Source organism: Labeo rohita, chromosome 23 (assembly GCF_022985175.1).
Source record: "Labeo rohita strain BAU-BD-2019 chromosome 23, IGBB_LRoh.1.0, whole genome shotgun sequence".
Classification (NCBI taxonomy): domain Eukaryota; kingdom Metazoa; phylum Chordata; class Actinopteri; order Cypriniformes; family Cyprinidae; genus Labeo; species Labeo rohita.
This window is the reverse complement of record NC_066891.1, coordinates 17540314-17555873: the sequence shown is the minus strand read 5'-3', so window position 1 is coordinate 17555873 and position 15560 is coordinate 17540314. Positions and strand designations below refer to the sequence as shown.

At 32.9% G+C, this 15560-nt stretch overlaps 1 protein-coding gene across 2 annotated transcripts in view; it reads right to left on the bottom strand.

Annotated features, from left to right (window-relative positions):
* Positions 1 to 15560, bottom strand: part of ephb2a (eph receptor B2a) — an 86774-nt gene that overhangs the window by 6982 nt on the left and 64232 nt on the right. Inside the window, exons 6-14 of one of the 2 annotated variants that reach the window (XM_051096513.1) lie at positions 7746 to 7870; positions 6399 to 6561; positions 4362 to 4470; positions 4163 to 4227; positions 3419 to 3541; positions 2845 to 3092; positions 588 to 803; positions 349 to 498; positions 1 to 139 (exon numbers count right to left, since the gene is read on the bottom strand). The exon at positions 1 to 139 is cut by the window's left edge and continues 55 nt beyond it. In XM_051096513.1, coding sequence (XP_050952470.1) covers positions 1 to 139; positions 349 to 498; positions 588 to 803; positions 2845 to 3092; positions 3419 to 3541; positions 4163 to 4227; positions 4362 to 4470; positions 6399 to 6561; positions 7746 to 7870 — 1338 coding nt within the window. The remainder of the gene's footprint in view (positions 140 to 348; positions 499 to 587; positions 804 to 2844; positions 3093 to 3418; positions 3542 to 4162; positions 4228 to 4361; positions 4471 to 6398; positions 6562 to 7745; positions 7871 to 15560) is intronic. The other variant, XM_051096514.1, reaches the window with a different exon arrangement.

Sequence of the window (15560 nt, the reverse complement as noted above, 5' to 3'; positions counted from 1 at the left end):
CCAGAGTGTTAACAATCTGATTGAATTTTGGACGGTTGTTTCTGTCCTTCTGCCAGCAGTCCAACATTAGTTGGTGCAGTGCATTTGGACAGTCCATAGGAGGAGGTAACCTATAATCCTGCTCGATTGCATTTATTACCTGGATTGACAGGACGATAAATTACTTATTAAACATGTTATACTTGCCAATACAAGACACATTTGATTACACGTTCTTGAATGTGTTTAATGACATTGTTTGTCCACTAGGGGACATCCTCATCCAGCTCTTTATAAAAGAAGCTTGACGGAAACTATAATCAGTAATCATCAATATGACTATGTAATCATAAAAGAATTGATTCGTACGTCTTGATTGCTCATGTCCCAGTATGGCCGCTCTCCATAGGACATGACCTCCCACATTACGATCCCATAGCTCCACACATCACTTGAGGACGTGAACTTTCTGTATTGAATGGCCTCGGGAGCAGTCCATCGTATTGGAATTTTCCCTCCCTTTGAGGACATTGAATTCAGTTAGAAATATTTCATTAGCATGAAGCGCCACATAGCATCAGGCCACGTAACCCTTTAAACACACTCACCAGGGCGCTTGTGTATGTAGGATCTGACGTGTCATCTTCCAGAAAGCGGGAAAGCCCAAAATCGGATACCTTGCAGACTAGATTGCTGTTAACCAGGATGTTGCGGGCAGCCAGATCGCGATGTACGTAGTTCATGTCACAGAGGTATTTCATGCCGGCTGCGATGCCACGCAGCATGCCAACCAACTGAATGACAGTGAACTGGCCATCGTTTTGCTAAAAGGACATGGAGAATACAGACATATGAAATGTATTAAAATATAATCAAATTATGCGTTTAATACAGGGGACACACGTTTCTTTTCTACACTAAAAAAGAAAAGCATTTCTAACATTTTAAAATCAGCCTTTCTAACAAAACATCTTTGTTCTGTGAGCCTGTGTCACAATCTTGTGGCGAAACATCTGGAGTTTAGTCCAGCTGTGCCTCTCGGCAGACACATCTGGGCCCTGTCCAATGGGATCCTGGGTCGGTTAAAAGCAGCACAAAGACAAGTGCCATCATACAAAGCTGAACTAAATTGGTTTTAGGAAAATGTGTGGGCCAAAATGTTGTTGTGTAAATTACAGTAGGTGCCAAAAATCTAAGTTTAAACCCAATGTAGCATGTAAAACAATTTATATGAGGAGGAAAACTCTAGAAATGTTGTGTATTTTTACAAAAAATCCTGATTAAATGGCACATGCAACCTAATTAATGGTAGTTTTTTGCACTTTAATAACCCACTACACTTCAAAAGTTTGGGTTTTATTTATTTCTTGGGTTTTAGAAATACTATTTTTATTCAGCAAGGATGCATTTAACTAATAGTAAGGATATTTATGTCACAAAAGATTTCAGTTTCAATTTCTTTTAAACTTTCCATTCAGTTTCATGTTTTCGAAAATATAAGAACTCTTTTCAACTTTGATAATAATAAATGTTTTTTAAGCATGAAATCAGTATATTAGAATGATTTTTGAAGGATCATGTGACACTGAAGACTGGATTAATGATGCTGAAAATTCAGCTTTGCTATCACAGGAAAAAATTAAAATTTAAAATATATCAAAATAGAATTTTATAATGATAATGATAATAATAATAATAATAATAATAATAAATTATTATTATTTAAAATAATTACAAATGAATAAAAAATAATTATAAAATAATTATTATTTACATTTTTTTCCATTTTTTTATATTTTACAATTATTTTAAATAATAATAATAATAATAATAATAATAATAAAAAAGATTGAATAACAGAATTTAAAATAATTATTATTTACATTTTTTATTTGTACATATTTTGCAATTATTTTAAATAATAACAATTTAAAAATGATTGAATACCTGAATTTAAAATTATTATTATTATTTACATTTTCTATTTTGATATATTTTACAATTATTTTAAACAATAATAATAATTATTATTATTATTATTAGTAGTAGTAGTAGTAGTAGTAGTATTACTTAAAATAATTTAAAAATAATTGAATAATTGAAATTAAAATAATTACTATTATTTTTATATATATTTTAAATACTACTACTAATGATATAACAATAATAATAATAATAATAATAATGATAAATAATTTTTAAAATAATTCAATTGAAAATTATTATTATTATTATTAAAATAGTCTATTTTTATACATTTTACAAATATTTTAATAATAATAATAATAATAATTATTTAAAATTATTTAAAAAACTAAATGAATCATTTCATTTAAAATAATTATTACTATTTACATTTTCTATTTTGATATATTTTACAATTATCGTTATTATATTTCATAATCTTACTTTTTACTGTATTTTGTGCTCCAATCAAATGTAGCCTTGGTAGATATAAAATACTTTTTTCAAACAAACAAAAAATCTTAACTGATCTCAAACATTTGAACTGTAGTGTAAATATTGGTTTAATAAGCAATAGTAATAAAAGAGTAAATGAGTAATCTAGCCATAACATTGTGCTAATAAAATCTATTATATTTTACATAGAGCGGGTCACTTCTTGATGGCAGCCATGTTGGGATTACATGAAAGGCTGAATTTTACTGCCACTGCACAACTTTACTTGTGAAACAAATAGCTGTAAAACTGTAAAAACGGAGTGTTTCTAAAATGGCATCAGTAGCTTAAAAAACATTTTTCATGATACTGCTCCACACCGCTAGGTGTCACTAAGTCCAAAACAACTTAAGTCTCCTTTTAATGTTGCTGTTGCTATTTTCTTGCAGCAACACTAAAACTTACCCGGAGGAAGGAATCCAGTGATCCGTTCTCCATAAATTCAGTGATGATCATTACCGGAGTGCTCTTGGTCACCACTCCTTCCAAGTGGATGATATTAGGATGGTCAAACTGCCCCATGATGCTGGCCTCGCTCAGAAAGTCCCGCCGCTGCTTCTCAGTGTAGCCTGACTTCAAAGTCTTAATAGCCACCAGAATCTCCCTCTTCCCAGGAAGCCTGAGATTACCGCTACACACCTCTCCAAACTCACCTAAAATAGTTCACCCATTAAGACCAATTGATAACACCTCAGGAAATGTAATTTATAATTCAATTAGATGAAAATAATTAAATTAGCAGCCTGGTTTACTAAAACTTTGTTGCTCCTTTAACAATAATTAAAGGTGTGAACACATTAAAAGCTCCAGGCTTTTGCTAGATTGCAGCTGCTTTCTAATTAACGCTTGATTTGCTTATATGCACTCGACTAACTAGATGAGATGCAAAGATGATGGTTAGACTGCAAATCAGCACTCTATGCAATTTAAATCTATGCATATTAAAATATTTCTAATTTACGGGAACAGTGGCATTCACCTGCGCCAATGACTTGCTCGATTTTCACACAGGTCACGTCTATTTCCTTGGCGAATTCACGCACTGCCTCATTGGGATCCTCATATGTGAAAGGATCAATGTAGATCTTCATTCCTGGAGACACTTGGAAAGAGAAACAGGAGCTGCAGTGTACGCAACAAAAATATATCGCCTATACTGTACTTAAAAAACGGGATGGGACAAAATAAAATCACAAATCTAACACAAATGCACATGCTCATTTTATTTTATTTTTTAGCGCAATTATATTATATTATTATATTATATTATATTATAACTGCATTTATATTTTCACAACTAAAACAATTTTTTAAAGGTTTTTCCCCATATCTCAAAAATCAGTGTATTTAAATGATTTATCTAATTAAATTATTTGTCAATATTGTAATACAAATGATGCAGAATCATATGGGAAACAAACTAAATAATAAAGTGAGAGTATTCTGAGCATGCAAGCACTTTTGGGGAAATGAAGTAAAATGAATTATAATTTCTGCATGTACAGCACTTGCTGAGTCAACTAGCACATTTTATCAATACCATATTGTGTGGTAAAATCTTCAAATTGTAAGTAACGATGTGCTGGGGTTATAATGTTATGTTTATGTGTGCTGTGCAGCAGTCTGCTGTTTTCATTCATTGACTTGAGTCTTGTTTAAAAAGATCAAGTAAATATTAGAACCCCAAATGAAATATTATAAAGACACCGAATGGTTTACTCACTGTGGCCGCTTGTATAATGCTGAAGCTTGTCAGTGTATTCAGATTCGGGCCTGTCACTGCCTCTCCTGATGAGACCCCAACAGGAAAAGAAGAAAAAATGGGGCTATTTTTAAACACTTTCTTAGTTTATAAGAGAAAGAGGAACTCAAACATCTGTTCAGTTTAATCTATTCCAGATCATGGCAACCAACAGACTCACCGATTACAGACAATAACGAGCACAACCACAGCGATGAGAAAAACAACACCAGCAGCAGCAGATCCAATTATGAGGGGCAGTTTCTCCTGCAGGCTGGAGTTATACTCCTCTTCAAATGTAAACATGGTAGACACAAAATCAGATCAGCTTTTGTGATTTTTAAAAATGTTCATAAAAAATTCCAAAGTGCTTGTAGGTTTAGTAGACCTGCAGTAAATGCTATAGCCAAGGACATTTCAGATTTTCCAAAAGAACAAGACTTTAAATATTAAGAATGTCATTTAAAATTTACAGAGGCATTCATCAATCTAGTTTCTTGGCAGAAAGACAAGATACACTTACACAAAATACTACAATTTAAAAGAGAAGTTCACTTCCAGAACAAAAAAATGACAGATAATGTACTCACCCTCTTGTCATTCATGTCTTTCTTTCTTCAGGCGTAAAGAAATTATGTTTTTTTAAGGAAAACATTTCAGGATTTTTCTCCATGTAATGGACTTCAATGGTGCCTCTGATTTTAAATGTCCAAAATGCCGTTTAAAAGCAGCTTCAAAGGGCTCTAAATGACCCCAGTTGAGAAAAAAGGGTCTTATCTAGCAAAACAATTGTTTTTTTTTCTAAAAAAAAATACTTTTTAACCTCAAACGCTCGTCTTGTCTTGTCTGCCTGAACTTTGTTTCTTTCCGGTTCAAGACAGTTAGGGTATGTCGAAAAACTTCCATCTCATTTTCTCCTCCAACGTCAAAATTGTCCTACATCACTGTTTTACCTTTTTTGTCAAGGGTGTTTGATCTTCTTTGCATGTCCACTTTGTAAACACTGGGTCGGTACCTCTGCAGCGATGTAGGATGATTTTAATGTTGGAGGAGAAAATAAGATGGGAGTTTTTCGACATACCCTAACTGTCATGAACCGGAAAAAACAGAGTTCAGGCAGATGAGACAAGATGAGCGTTTGAGGTTAAAAACTATTTAAATTGTCATTTTTTTTTTTTTTTAAGAACATAATCGATAGTTTCGCTAGATAAGACCCTTCTTCCTCGGCTGGGATCGTTTAGAGCCCTTTGAAGCTGCATTTAAACTGCATTTCGGACGTTCAAAATTCGGGGCGCCATAGAGGTCCACTATATGGAGACAAATTCTAAAATATTTTCCTCAAAAAACTATTTCTTTACGACTGAAGAAATAAAGACATGAACATCTTGGATGACATGGTGGTGAGTACATTATCTGTACATTTTTGATCTGGAAGTTTTCAGTGTCACATGATCCTAACTTTAATATGCTAATCAGGTGCTCAAAAAACATTTTATTATTGTCAATGTTAAAAGTAGTTGTGCTGCTTAATATTTTTGTGGAGAGCGAGTTTTCCTGTTGTTCTGCAATGAATAGAATGTTCAAAAGAACAGCATTTATTTGAAATAGGAATCTTTTGTAACATTCTAAATGCTTTCACTGTCACTTTTGATCAATTTAACGCATCTTTCTTTCAAAAACTTTACTGACCCCAAACTTTTAATTAATAGTGTATACAGAAAACTGAAATATTTTTGTTGCCACATTTATCATCACAGTATTGTTAAATTCTTGATTCTGATTGACTGTCAACACTTGAGCGATTGACTGTCAACACGTTTTACATGTGTGACATTTTAATAATAATTTGTCAACAGCCACTTTCTGAATTTTGTCAGACATGCCACAGAATATTCTAATGCCTGATAAACACAAATCTGTTTCCAAGTAGCAAAGTGCTCCCCGCTGTCAAATGTTTCCATTTTCGTCAAAGTGAACATAGCTACGTCTCCGATTAGTATTGAGAACAAGCAGCATGCTGCGATGGCCTGGCCACTGGCTCACATTTCTGGCTTTGCCCTTGGCACACTGATCAAAAACTGTGGCCCAACAGACTTAGATTAAAGGCACTGACTGGAAAGCAGTTTTTGCAAGACTCTGCCACCTGACTTGTAAAAAAATAATCAGATTATTAATTAGGAAAGCAGAAATGCAAAATCAATGTGTTAAAGTCCAGTACCTTCAGTCATTGTTTGGAAGTACATCTTCCCACTTAAACGTCCAAAGCCCGCCACTGTTCTGGCCCGCACCTGGAACACGTAGATGGTACCCGGCTTCAGTCCGCGGACGACTGCCGTGTTAGTCTGACTCCGCATTAGAGAGGAGTTCGACTCTGCCATATTCTATATTTGAACCAAAGATCAGACAATAAAATCCATACAGAAGCAATTAAAGTCATGTTTAGAATAATAAAATGGTCCAGATTTTAGAAGAAATGTCAATGATTTAGTTTCACTTCCTTTGGTTTTGCTGCTTGACTAATTTAGTTAATTAAAATTATGCTAATGCAACACAATTTTTCAACTTTTTAAATCAGAATTCAATTTCATTGCAAATAGTTAAAGGTTTAGTTCACTTCCAGAATAAAAATGTCCTGATAATTTACTCACCCTATGTCATCCAAGATGTTCATGTCTTTCTTTCTTCAGTTGAAAAGAAATGAAGGTTTTTGTGGAAAACATCCAGGACTTTTCTCCACATAGTGGACTTCAATGGTTCCTAACAGGTTGAAGGTCCAAACTGCAGCTTAAATGCAGCTTCAAAGGGCTCTACACAATCCCAGCCAAGGAATAAGTCTTGTCTAGTGAAACAATTGGTGATTTTCTAAAAAATGTTAAGTTATATACTTTTTAATGTATATAAATGTTCATTTTGTTTTTTTTTTTTAGAAAATGACCGATTGTTTCTCTAGATAAGACCCTTATTCCTTGGCTGGGATCATGTAGAGCCCTTCGAAGCTGCATTGAAACTGCAATTTGGACCTTCAGCCCGTTGGTCCCCATTGAAGTCCACTATATGGAGAAAAATCCTGGAACGTTTTCCTCAAAAACCTTCATTTCTTTTCAACTGAAGAAAGAAAGACAAGAACATCTTGGATGTATTAGGGAATTATCATTATTATTATTAAATTATCAGGGAATTTTTGTTCTGGAAGTGAACTAAACCTTTAATTTAAAGTAGCAAAATGGAAGTTTACTTAATACATTTTGTTGGGACTACATTAATCATTTCACTAGCATAACAGGATGTACAGAAATCCAAAACTTCACAGACACACTGGAAATTGATTTGAAGTGTTATATGTTATTCACGTAGTGTATTTAATTTAGTTCTTGATTAAATTAAAATCACAATCACTGAGCTCAAATTCCAATCTTAATTAAATTAATCTTGATTTAAGCTTGTATAAGAACGTAACTAATTTAAAATATTATTTTTTATTGAAAGTACACCTCTTCACTTCATTGAATGTTTTTAAGAGAATAGCAATTAATTTTCAATATTTTTGTATTAGATGACTTATTACCTTCTCATAATATTGCAGCTCATAGTCCAAAATGACTCCATTGGGCTGGTCCGGCTGGGACCAGGACAATGTGATACTGTCCACGGTTCGGCTGACCTGATGCATGATTGACACAGCAGATGGAGCTGTAGAGAGGGCGATAAAAAAAGGGAAATTAAAAGAGAAATATATATAGCTGGAGACAAAGTGTAGGAGTCCACATGAGAATCTTTTCATGAAAAATAAGTTTATATAATAAAGGTTTTCAATCCTGACTGAGTTTAGATCACAACAAAGAATCTCAAGCCAAGCCAAGGCCTCTAAGTAAAAAATATTTTCATTGAGAACATTAAAATACATTGCATAATCCTTAACAGCTTATTAAAACTAGAAACTATTAATTCATTCAAATTTATCATAAAAAAATCTAATGTAGGTTATGTTACACATACAGTTTTTCAGAAAAGAAGTATTCAATTGACAGTAAAGACTGTTCTAATATTACAAAAGATGTCCATTTCAAATAAATTCTGTTATTTTGAACTTTCATAATTTGGTCTTGAAAAAGTGTCAGTTTTTTAACAAAAATATTAATCGGCACAACTGTTTTCAACATTGTCATTATTAAAAAAAGTTTAATGAGCATTAAATCAGCATATTAGAATGATTTCTGAAGTATCGTGTGACACTGAAGACTGGAGTAATGATGCTGAAAATTCAGTTTTGCATCACAGAAATAAATTGCATTTTAAAACAGAAAAAAATATAATTATATTTCATAATATTACTGCTTTTATTGTATTTTGGATCAAATAAATGTTGCCTTGGTGCGTATGTGTGGGGATTCTTTCAAAGAACCCTTGGTTTAGAAAATGAATCTAGAGAGTTCACTTTTTTGACATCTGGAAAGTACTGCAACAGCATTTCCAACAAATATCAGCTATAATGTCTACAGTTCTGCAGCTCCCATGCTAACCGGCCACTGCGTTGCACTCAGTCCTCTGGCACCCGTGCAGTTTTGGATATAGAGGAGCCATTATATCAAGTGCAGCTTCAGGCTGACTACTAAAAGAAAGACTCTGGAAGCCCATGTAACACTTCATTATCATTTACAAGCTTAAAGAGGCAAAAAGACAAGCGTGAAAGCTGGCAAACACGATGGCTGCTGGTAAAACTGCACTTGTGGTTTAAAGATCAAACAAATCACGTTGCCTTAAAGCCAATCGATGCCTTAAACAGGGTTCTGCTGTAGCAGCGGGGTGGCGGAGTATATGAGGTTTGCTCCTGGCATGCTTGCTTGGGTTTGTATGGAGGAAAGTGATTCTGTTTATACGCCAAATACTGGTTCCCTAGACAAGCGTGATAAAATATAATAGGTAAGACAATATCTGAGCATTTTAAGACTTTTTTTCAAAATGAATTGGTCAAATAAACGACACTGATACTCTTTCGCGTATGCCATCTCTGTATAATTAAGGCTGTTAAGCCCAAAGAAAGACTTTTATACATTACATTTATTGTTGGCATAAAGTTGATGGTTGATCGCTCAGAGTTCGAGGCCTCAGGTTGTTATGCTTTCTCTGTTGCCGATCAGAGCTCAGGAATATTAAGCACACAACGTTGTGTAAAAAAATGTCTTGTGCTATTTAGTTTCTCTGTAAACTTCGATCCTGTTCTTTGATTTAGTGTTTTTCCATGCGTTAGTTTCAATGGGGAGAACAGGCCCTGTGTCTTGATTTACTACACTGAATGATAGGATGGTGTGTGAGGAGAATGGGATTGTTGAGAAGTTGAGCGTGCCATTGTGTACGTTGGAGAGATTCATCCAAACAACACTAGGAAAGACAGATGTGATTAGACTAACACTCCAAATAGGAAGACGAACCGTTTCAAACAATCACAAAAATCTATTCCTCAGGCGCACGTAACTTTTTAACCCCCATAATTTGTTGTTAATGACACTTTGGGAAAATATTAAATACAAACCAATGTCAAATTCTTCACACTCGTGTCTTTTAAAAACTGTATGACTGACTTTTTTTCAGCGAAGCAAAACAAACACAGACGTTTCATGGAATGTTCAAGCTGTTCTTTTCCCATGCAATGCAAAATGATGACCAGCAAGATTTTTTACTCAAATTTCAAGTCTTTCACTCACACAAACTACCATATGGCTTAAAGGGATAGTTTACCCAGAAATAAAAATTCTGTCATTAATTACTCACCCTCATGTCGTTCCAAACCCGTAAGACCTTTGTTTATCTTTGGAACACAGATTAAGAAATTTTTTATGAAATCTGAGAGCTTTCTGTTCTGTTTCTGTTTAAAATCGTCTAGGTACTCTTGTGAATGTGCGGCGAGATGTTGAAATTGTTGAAGGAAGTCGTTATTTTTGTTTTCTTTGCGCACAAAAAGTATTCTCGTAGCTTCATAAAATTAAAGTTGAACCATGTCACGTGGAGTATTTTAACGATGTCCTTACTACCTTTCTGGGTCTCGAACGTGTCAGTTGCATTGCTGTCTATGCAGGGTCAGAAAGCTCTTGGATTTCATCAAAAATACCTTCATTTGTGTTCTGAGGATGAACAAAGGTCTTACAGGTTTGGAACGACATGGGTGAGTAATAAATGATAGAAGTTATAATTTTTGGGTGAACTATCCACTATCCATTTAAGACTTAAGAAGACCACTTTTATGGTATTTTTTGGTTCTTTCTGAAGCCTTTTTTATTCTATAACAGCAAAGCGGAATTTTCAGTCTTCAGTGTCACATGATCCTTCAGAAATCATTCTAATATGCTAATTTGGTGCTCAAGAAACATCTCTTATTATAATATTGAAAACAGTTGTGCTGCTTAAAAAGTATTTATTTGAAATAGAAATCTTTTGTAACATAAGTGTCTTCACATCACTTTTTTATCCATTTTAATGTGTCCTTGCTAAAATAAAACAATTAATAAAAATGTATTAACTCAAAATTTTTGAATAGTAGTATATGGCTATGTTTACACTAGGGCTGGGTTTTGACACAAATTTCATGATTCAATTTGATTTCTATTCAAAAGCTTGCAATTTGATTCTGATATTGATTGATTGTTTTGGATATACATCAGGTACAGTACATGGCAAAATTTCTAAAGGAAAAAAAAATCTCTCAACTACTGCTGTAAAATATACATTAAAGTCAGCTTGTACTACATTGCTATAATATTGTACATTAATAATAACCGCTACATATGAAAACTCCTAAATATACAAGTTTTTATAATAATAAAGTTGTAATATTAACTTTACAATTACATAATCATATTTCTATCTCAATTTGTTTTTCAAAATATAAACATGTAAATGGTGGCTGTCATAAAACCTGATGGATTTATAACATACATTAAATATGCACGAATGAGCAATTACATGAGACAAAAACGGATTTTAGTAAGTTGAACTATTTTTTTTTAACATACCTTCGGATTTTTATTTGTGCTTATTTCGTGCTAAAACGTAAAGCGGAGGAGATGATTAGTTCATGTGTGCTTCTCTTTAACTGAGGTAAAATCTGAGACTTTGTTTCATTTCAAAAGTAACAAAGCACAAAGCTTATTGCGATTTCCTGGATAGGACGCGCACTATGTTCCGTTCTTTATATGAAAACATGCTACAATAATCGATTTTTGTGATTTAAAGGAGAAGTCCACTTCCAGAACAACAATTTGCATATAATTTACTCACCCCTTTGTCATCCAAGATGTTCATGTCTTTCTTTCTTCAGTCGTAAAGAAATTATGTTTTTTGAAGAAAAAATTTCAGCATTTTTCTCCATATAATAGACTAATATGGTGCCCCGATTCTGAGCTTCCAAAATGCAGTTTAAATGCGGCTTCAAACGATCCCAAATCCCAGCCGAGGAAGAAGGGACTCACCTAGTGAAACGATCAGTTATTTTCATTTAATTAAAAAAAATACAATTTATATACTTTTTAATGCCAAACGCTCATCTAGTCTTGCTCTGCTTGGACTGTTTTTGTTCCGGTTCATGACAGTTAGGGTATGTCGAAAAACTCCCATCTCATGTTCTCCCACAACTTTGAAATCATCTTATATCACTGTTTTACCTTTTTTGTTAAGGGTGTTTGATCTTCTTCGCATGTTCACGTTGCGAAGACTGTGTCGGTACTTCTGCAGTGATGTAGGATGAAGTTGAGGGAGAAAATACGATTGGAGTTTTTCGACATACCCTAACTGTCTTGAGCCAGAGTACACAGAGTTAATGGAGACAAAGACAAGAGAAGAGTTTGAGATTAAAAAGTATTTAAACTGTATTTTTTAACAAAAATAACCGATCGTTTCGCTAGATAAGACCCTTCTTTCTTAGCTGGGATCGTTTACAACTGCATTTGGGATCGTTTGAAGCCGAATTTAAACTGCATGTTGGAAGTTCAAAATTGGGGCACCATATCAGCCCATTACATGGAGAAAAATCTAAAGAAAGACATGAACATCTTGGATGACAAGGGGGTGAGTATATTATATGTGAATCTTTGTTTTGGAAGTGGATGATTAAAATTGAGAAAACAATATTTTTACTCAGCCCTAGTTCACACTGTCACTTTCTAGGACTGACAATTGCATTTAGTTACGAGTGTGAGCCTCGAAATGTCCCACTCACACATCAACATACAGTAGTGTCTCGAATACTCAGTGGCATCGCTAGGAAGGTGGGGGGGGTTGTCATTAACCAACAGAAGCATTAAAAAATGGACAGGACAAACACACACGTATTTCTGGCACTGTAAGTTACGGAAACAGCACATAAAGCCCTGCAATACACCGTAGACACAGACAACTAGTTGTCCAGTCCGTTTCCGTTCACGTTCACACAGAGTGAGTTTTCAGAGAATGCGGTTGTGAGTCCTGAAAATTTACGGGTGTGAGTTCGGTTATAGAATGCGGTCATCACGCTCGTAAATAACCGCACTGTGTGTGAACGTAACCGTATTAAGGACTCCAATACGGGACTGACAACTTTATTCTGCTGCTGTGTGAACGTGGCCTATATAAAACGAACAGAATGGAACGGCAACGACAAAAATGCCGTTAGCGTTTGAATCTTGTTTATTCGAAGCAGCCACGGTTTCTTTAACACCATAATGTTGTCAAGGAAATGCAGTTTTCTAAAGTTCAAGAAACTCTAGTACCTCTGGAGAGAATCCACCACAGGTATGCGTCTATAAAACAGAGCAAGTCATTACATATGAAAATAAGTTCTCTTGGTTTGATGAGGTGATCGGTTTTCCAAAGAGTCTGCAGTAAGTGGTACTTCATCATTCCGCTGCTCTCTTTGACTGCAATTTATGAGAAATACAAGTAGTACTCTCTCAGTGAAAAACATAAATTCATACGTCCTTGCGGTATTCTGGAGGAGAATAAGAGGAACAGATTACGAGCATTTCCATCTGAAATGAATCTCCGAATCATTCCTTCCTCCACAAGAATTTCCACTGCGGCAAATGACAAAGTAATTTCCTCGTTGATCGCCGCTTAAAACAAAGTATTAAAGATTTGAAAACATTAATGGGAATACCTATAGGCCTAATGTTTTTAAAACGGAGGTTCTTATGGTAGTAAGAAACATGTTTTTGTTTTAACATCAACTCTTCCCTGATGCTAAATATCCATTTCTAACAACAATAATAAAAAGCTCATTTTCTTATACTGTTTTTGCCTGTTTGATGCACACATCAAACCATTAGCTAGTTTCTCAGAGCAACATTATTAATAAATCCCCGAGTGTGGGAGGACGTTTATAGTTCTTGAGCGCTGTGTAAACCCGTAGCTGTTGAGCTCACGCTTGGGCTCTGGCTGAGCAGCTGGTCCTGGCATTGTCCCTCTCTCAGTGTTTGGGGGGGATGCGGGTGGTGTGAGGTGGATTTTTGTCTTTTAATGGCAGCAGTGAAGCGGTAATGTGGACTGACAGGCACACCGGTGGAGCCCCAGCCTCCAGTGATAGGGCCAGCGAGTTCACTGCAGCACAGCCGGGGGCACGGCTCTCATTAAAATGCTCTATTAAACACTATTATGTTCCTTTTGAACTGGCTCTTTTTGACTGGCATTTAAAATCCCTGTACAGAGCAATATGACCAGTGTTGTGGACTAGCTTTCAGTTCTCGGGTAAAAATTGAGGGAATGTGAGAAATCTGATCAGGTGAAGATAAAAAGATGCAAACACATCACTTTCATGACGGTGTCCTATAAAACTGAAGACACTCAAAGCAGCTTTCGGTCAGGAAAGAAAAAAAAACTTGGCAACATGAACAGTGAGACTCACAGAGATACTAGAGTGTAACTACAATCTGGTGATTGCGTATTTTCAAAACCAAGCCGATGGGTGGCCTGAATAGACAACTAGTCAACTAATTGTTTTAAAGAGGCTGTAAATAGTTACGCTGGTTTTGGCATCAACTGACTACAATTAGACACAATTCTTAGGTGGTGTTTCTTTCATAAAAATGTAAACAAATTAATAAATACAATAAATAAAAATAAAAATAATAATAATAATATATTTTAAATTAATTAACAATATATTTTTCAAAAATATATACAATTTTATACATTAAAAAATATAAAAATATTATTTTATTTTTTTTATTTAATATTTTTTAATAAATATATAATTAATAGTATAATACCATAGCAATATAATTTAAAATAAATAAATACATTTTAAATAAATATAATATATTCAATTCCAATTATAATTACACAGTTTCAAGATCAATTCCAGAAATTGCAGATATTTTAAGTCTTTTCCGTTTATTTAAAATTAATTATTTAAATATATAAATGTATAGTATAATACCATATCATTATAATTTAAAATAAACTATTCTATTATAATTATAATTACACAGTTTCCAGATCAATTTCAGAAATTGCAGATATTTAACAAACATTTTTTCCAATAATTATTTTCCAATAATTAAAATAATAATAACAAGAATAATAATAGAATATTTAATTAATATTATTAATATAATATTATAATGTATAATATACATTTTTTTAAAATATATACAATTATTATAAATATAAAAAATATAAAATTATTATATTTTTAATTAATTATGTTATGTATGTATTAATATTTTTAATACATATATAATGTATAGTATAATACCGCAGCGATATAATTTAAAATAAACTATAATATATTCTAATCTCATTTTAATTGTTTAGTTTCCAGATCAATTTCAGAAATTCCAGATATTTTTAAAATATTTTCCATTAATTAAAATCATAATAACAACAAATATTAAAAAATAATAATATATTTTTAAATTAATTAATTAATAATATATACTTAGAAAATATATAAAATTATTATAAATATAAAAAAAATAAAAATATGTTTTTGTAAAATAAATAATTTTATTATTCATTTTTTTAAATAAATATATATTATATATAGTAAAATACCATAGCCATATAATTTAAAAGAAACTATAACATATTCTAATCTAATTATAATTATATAGTTTCCAGATAAATTGGAAACAAATTTCAAATATTTGAAAAACAAACTAAATATTTATAAATATTCATATATAAAAATACACACACACATATAGTACAATACAGCATAATACAATAGTAATGTTATATAAAATGAACTACCTCATATATTCTATAATATCATAAATAATTATATTATACTAACATATTATATTAAATATTTAGTTTTATACATAATTTATACATATACTATTTATTATATAAAATATCAACAGCTCTTTACACATTTAAATATTTAGCTATTTTCGTGTTTTAAGAAGGGGAT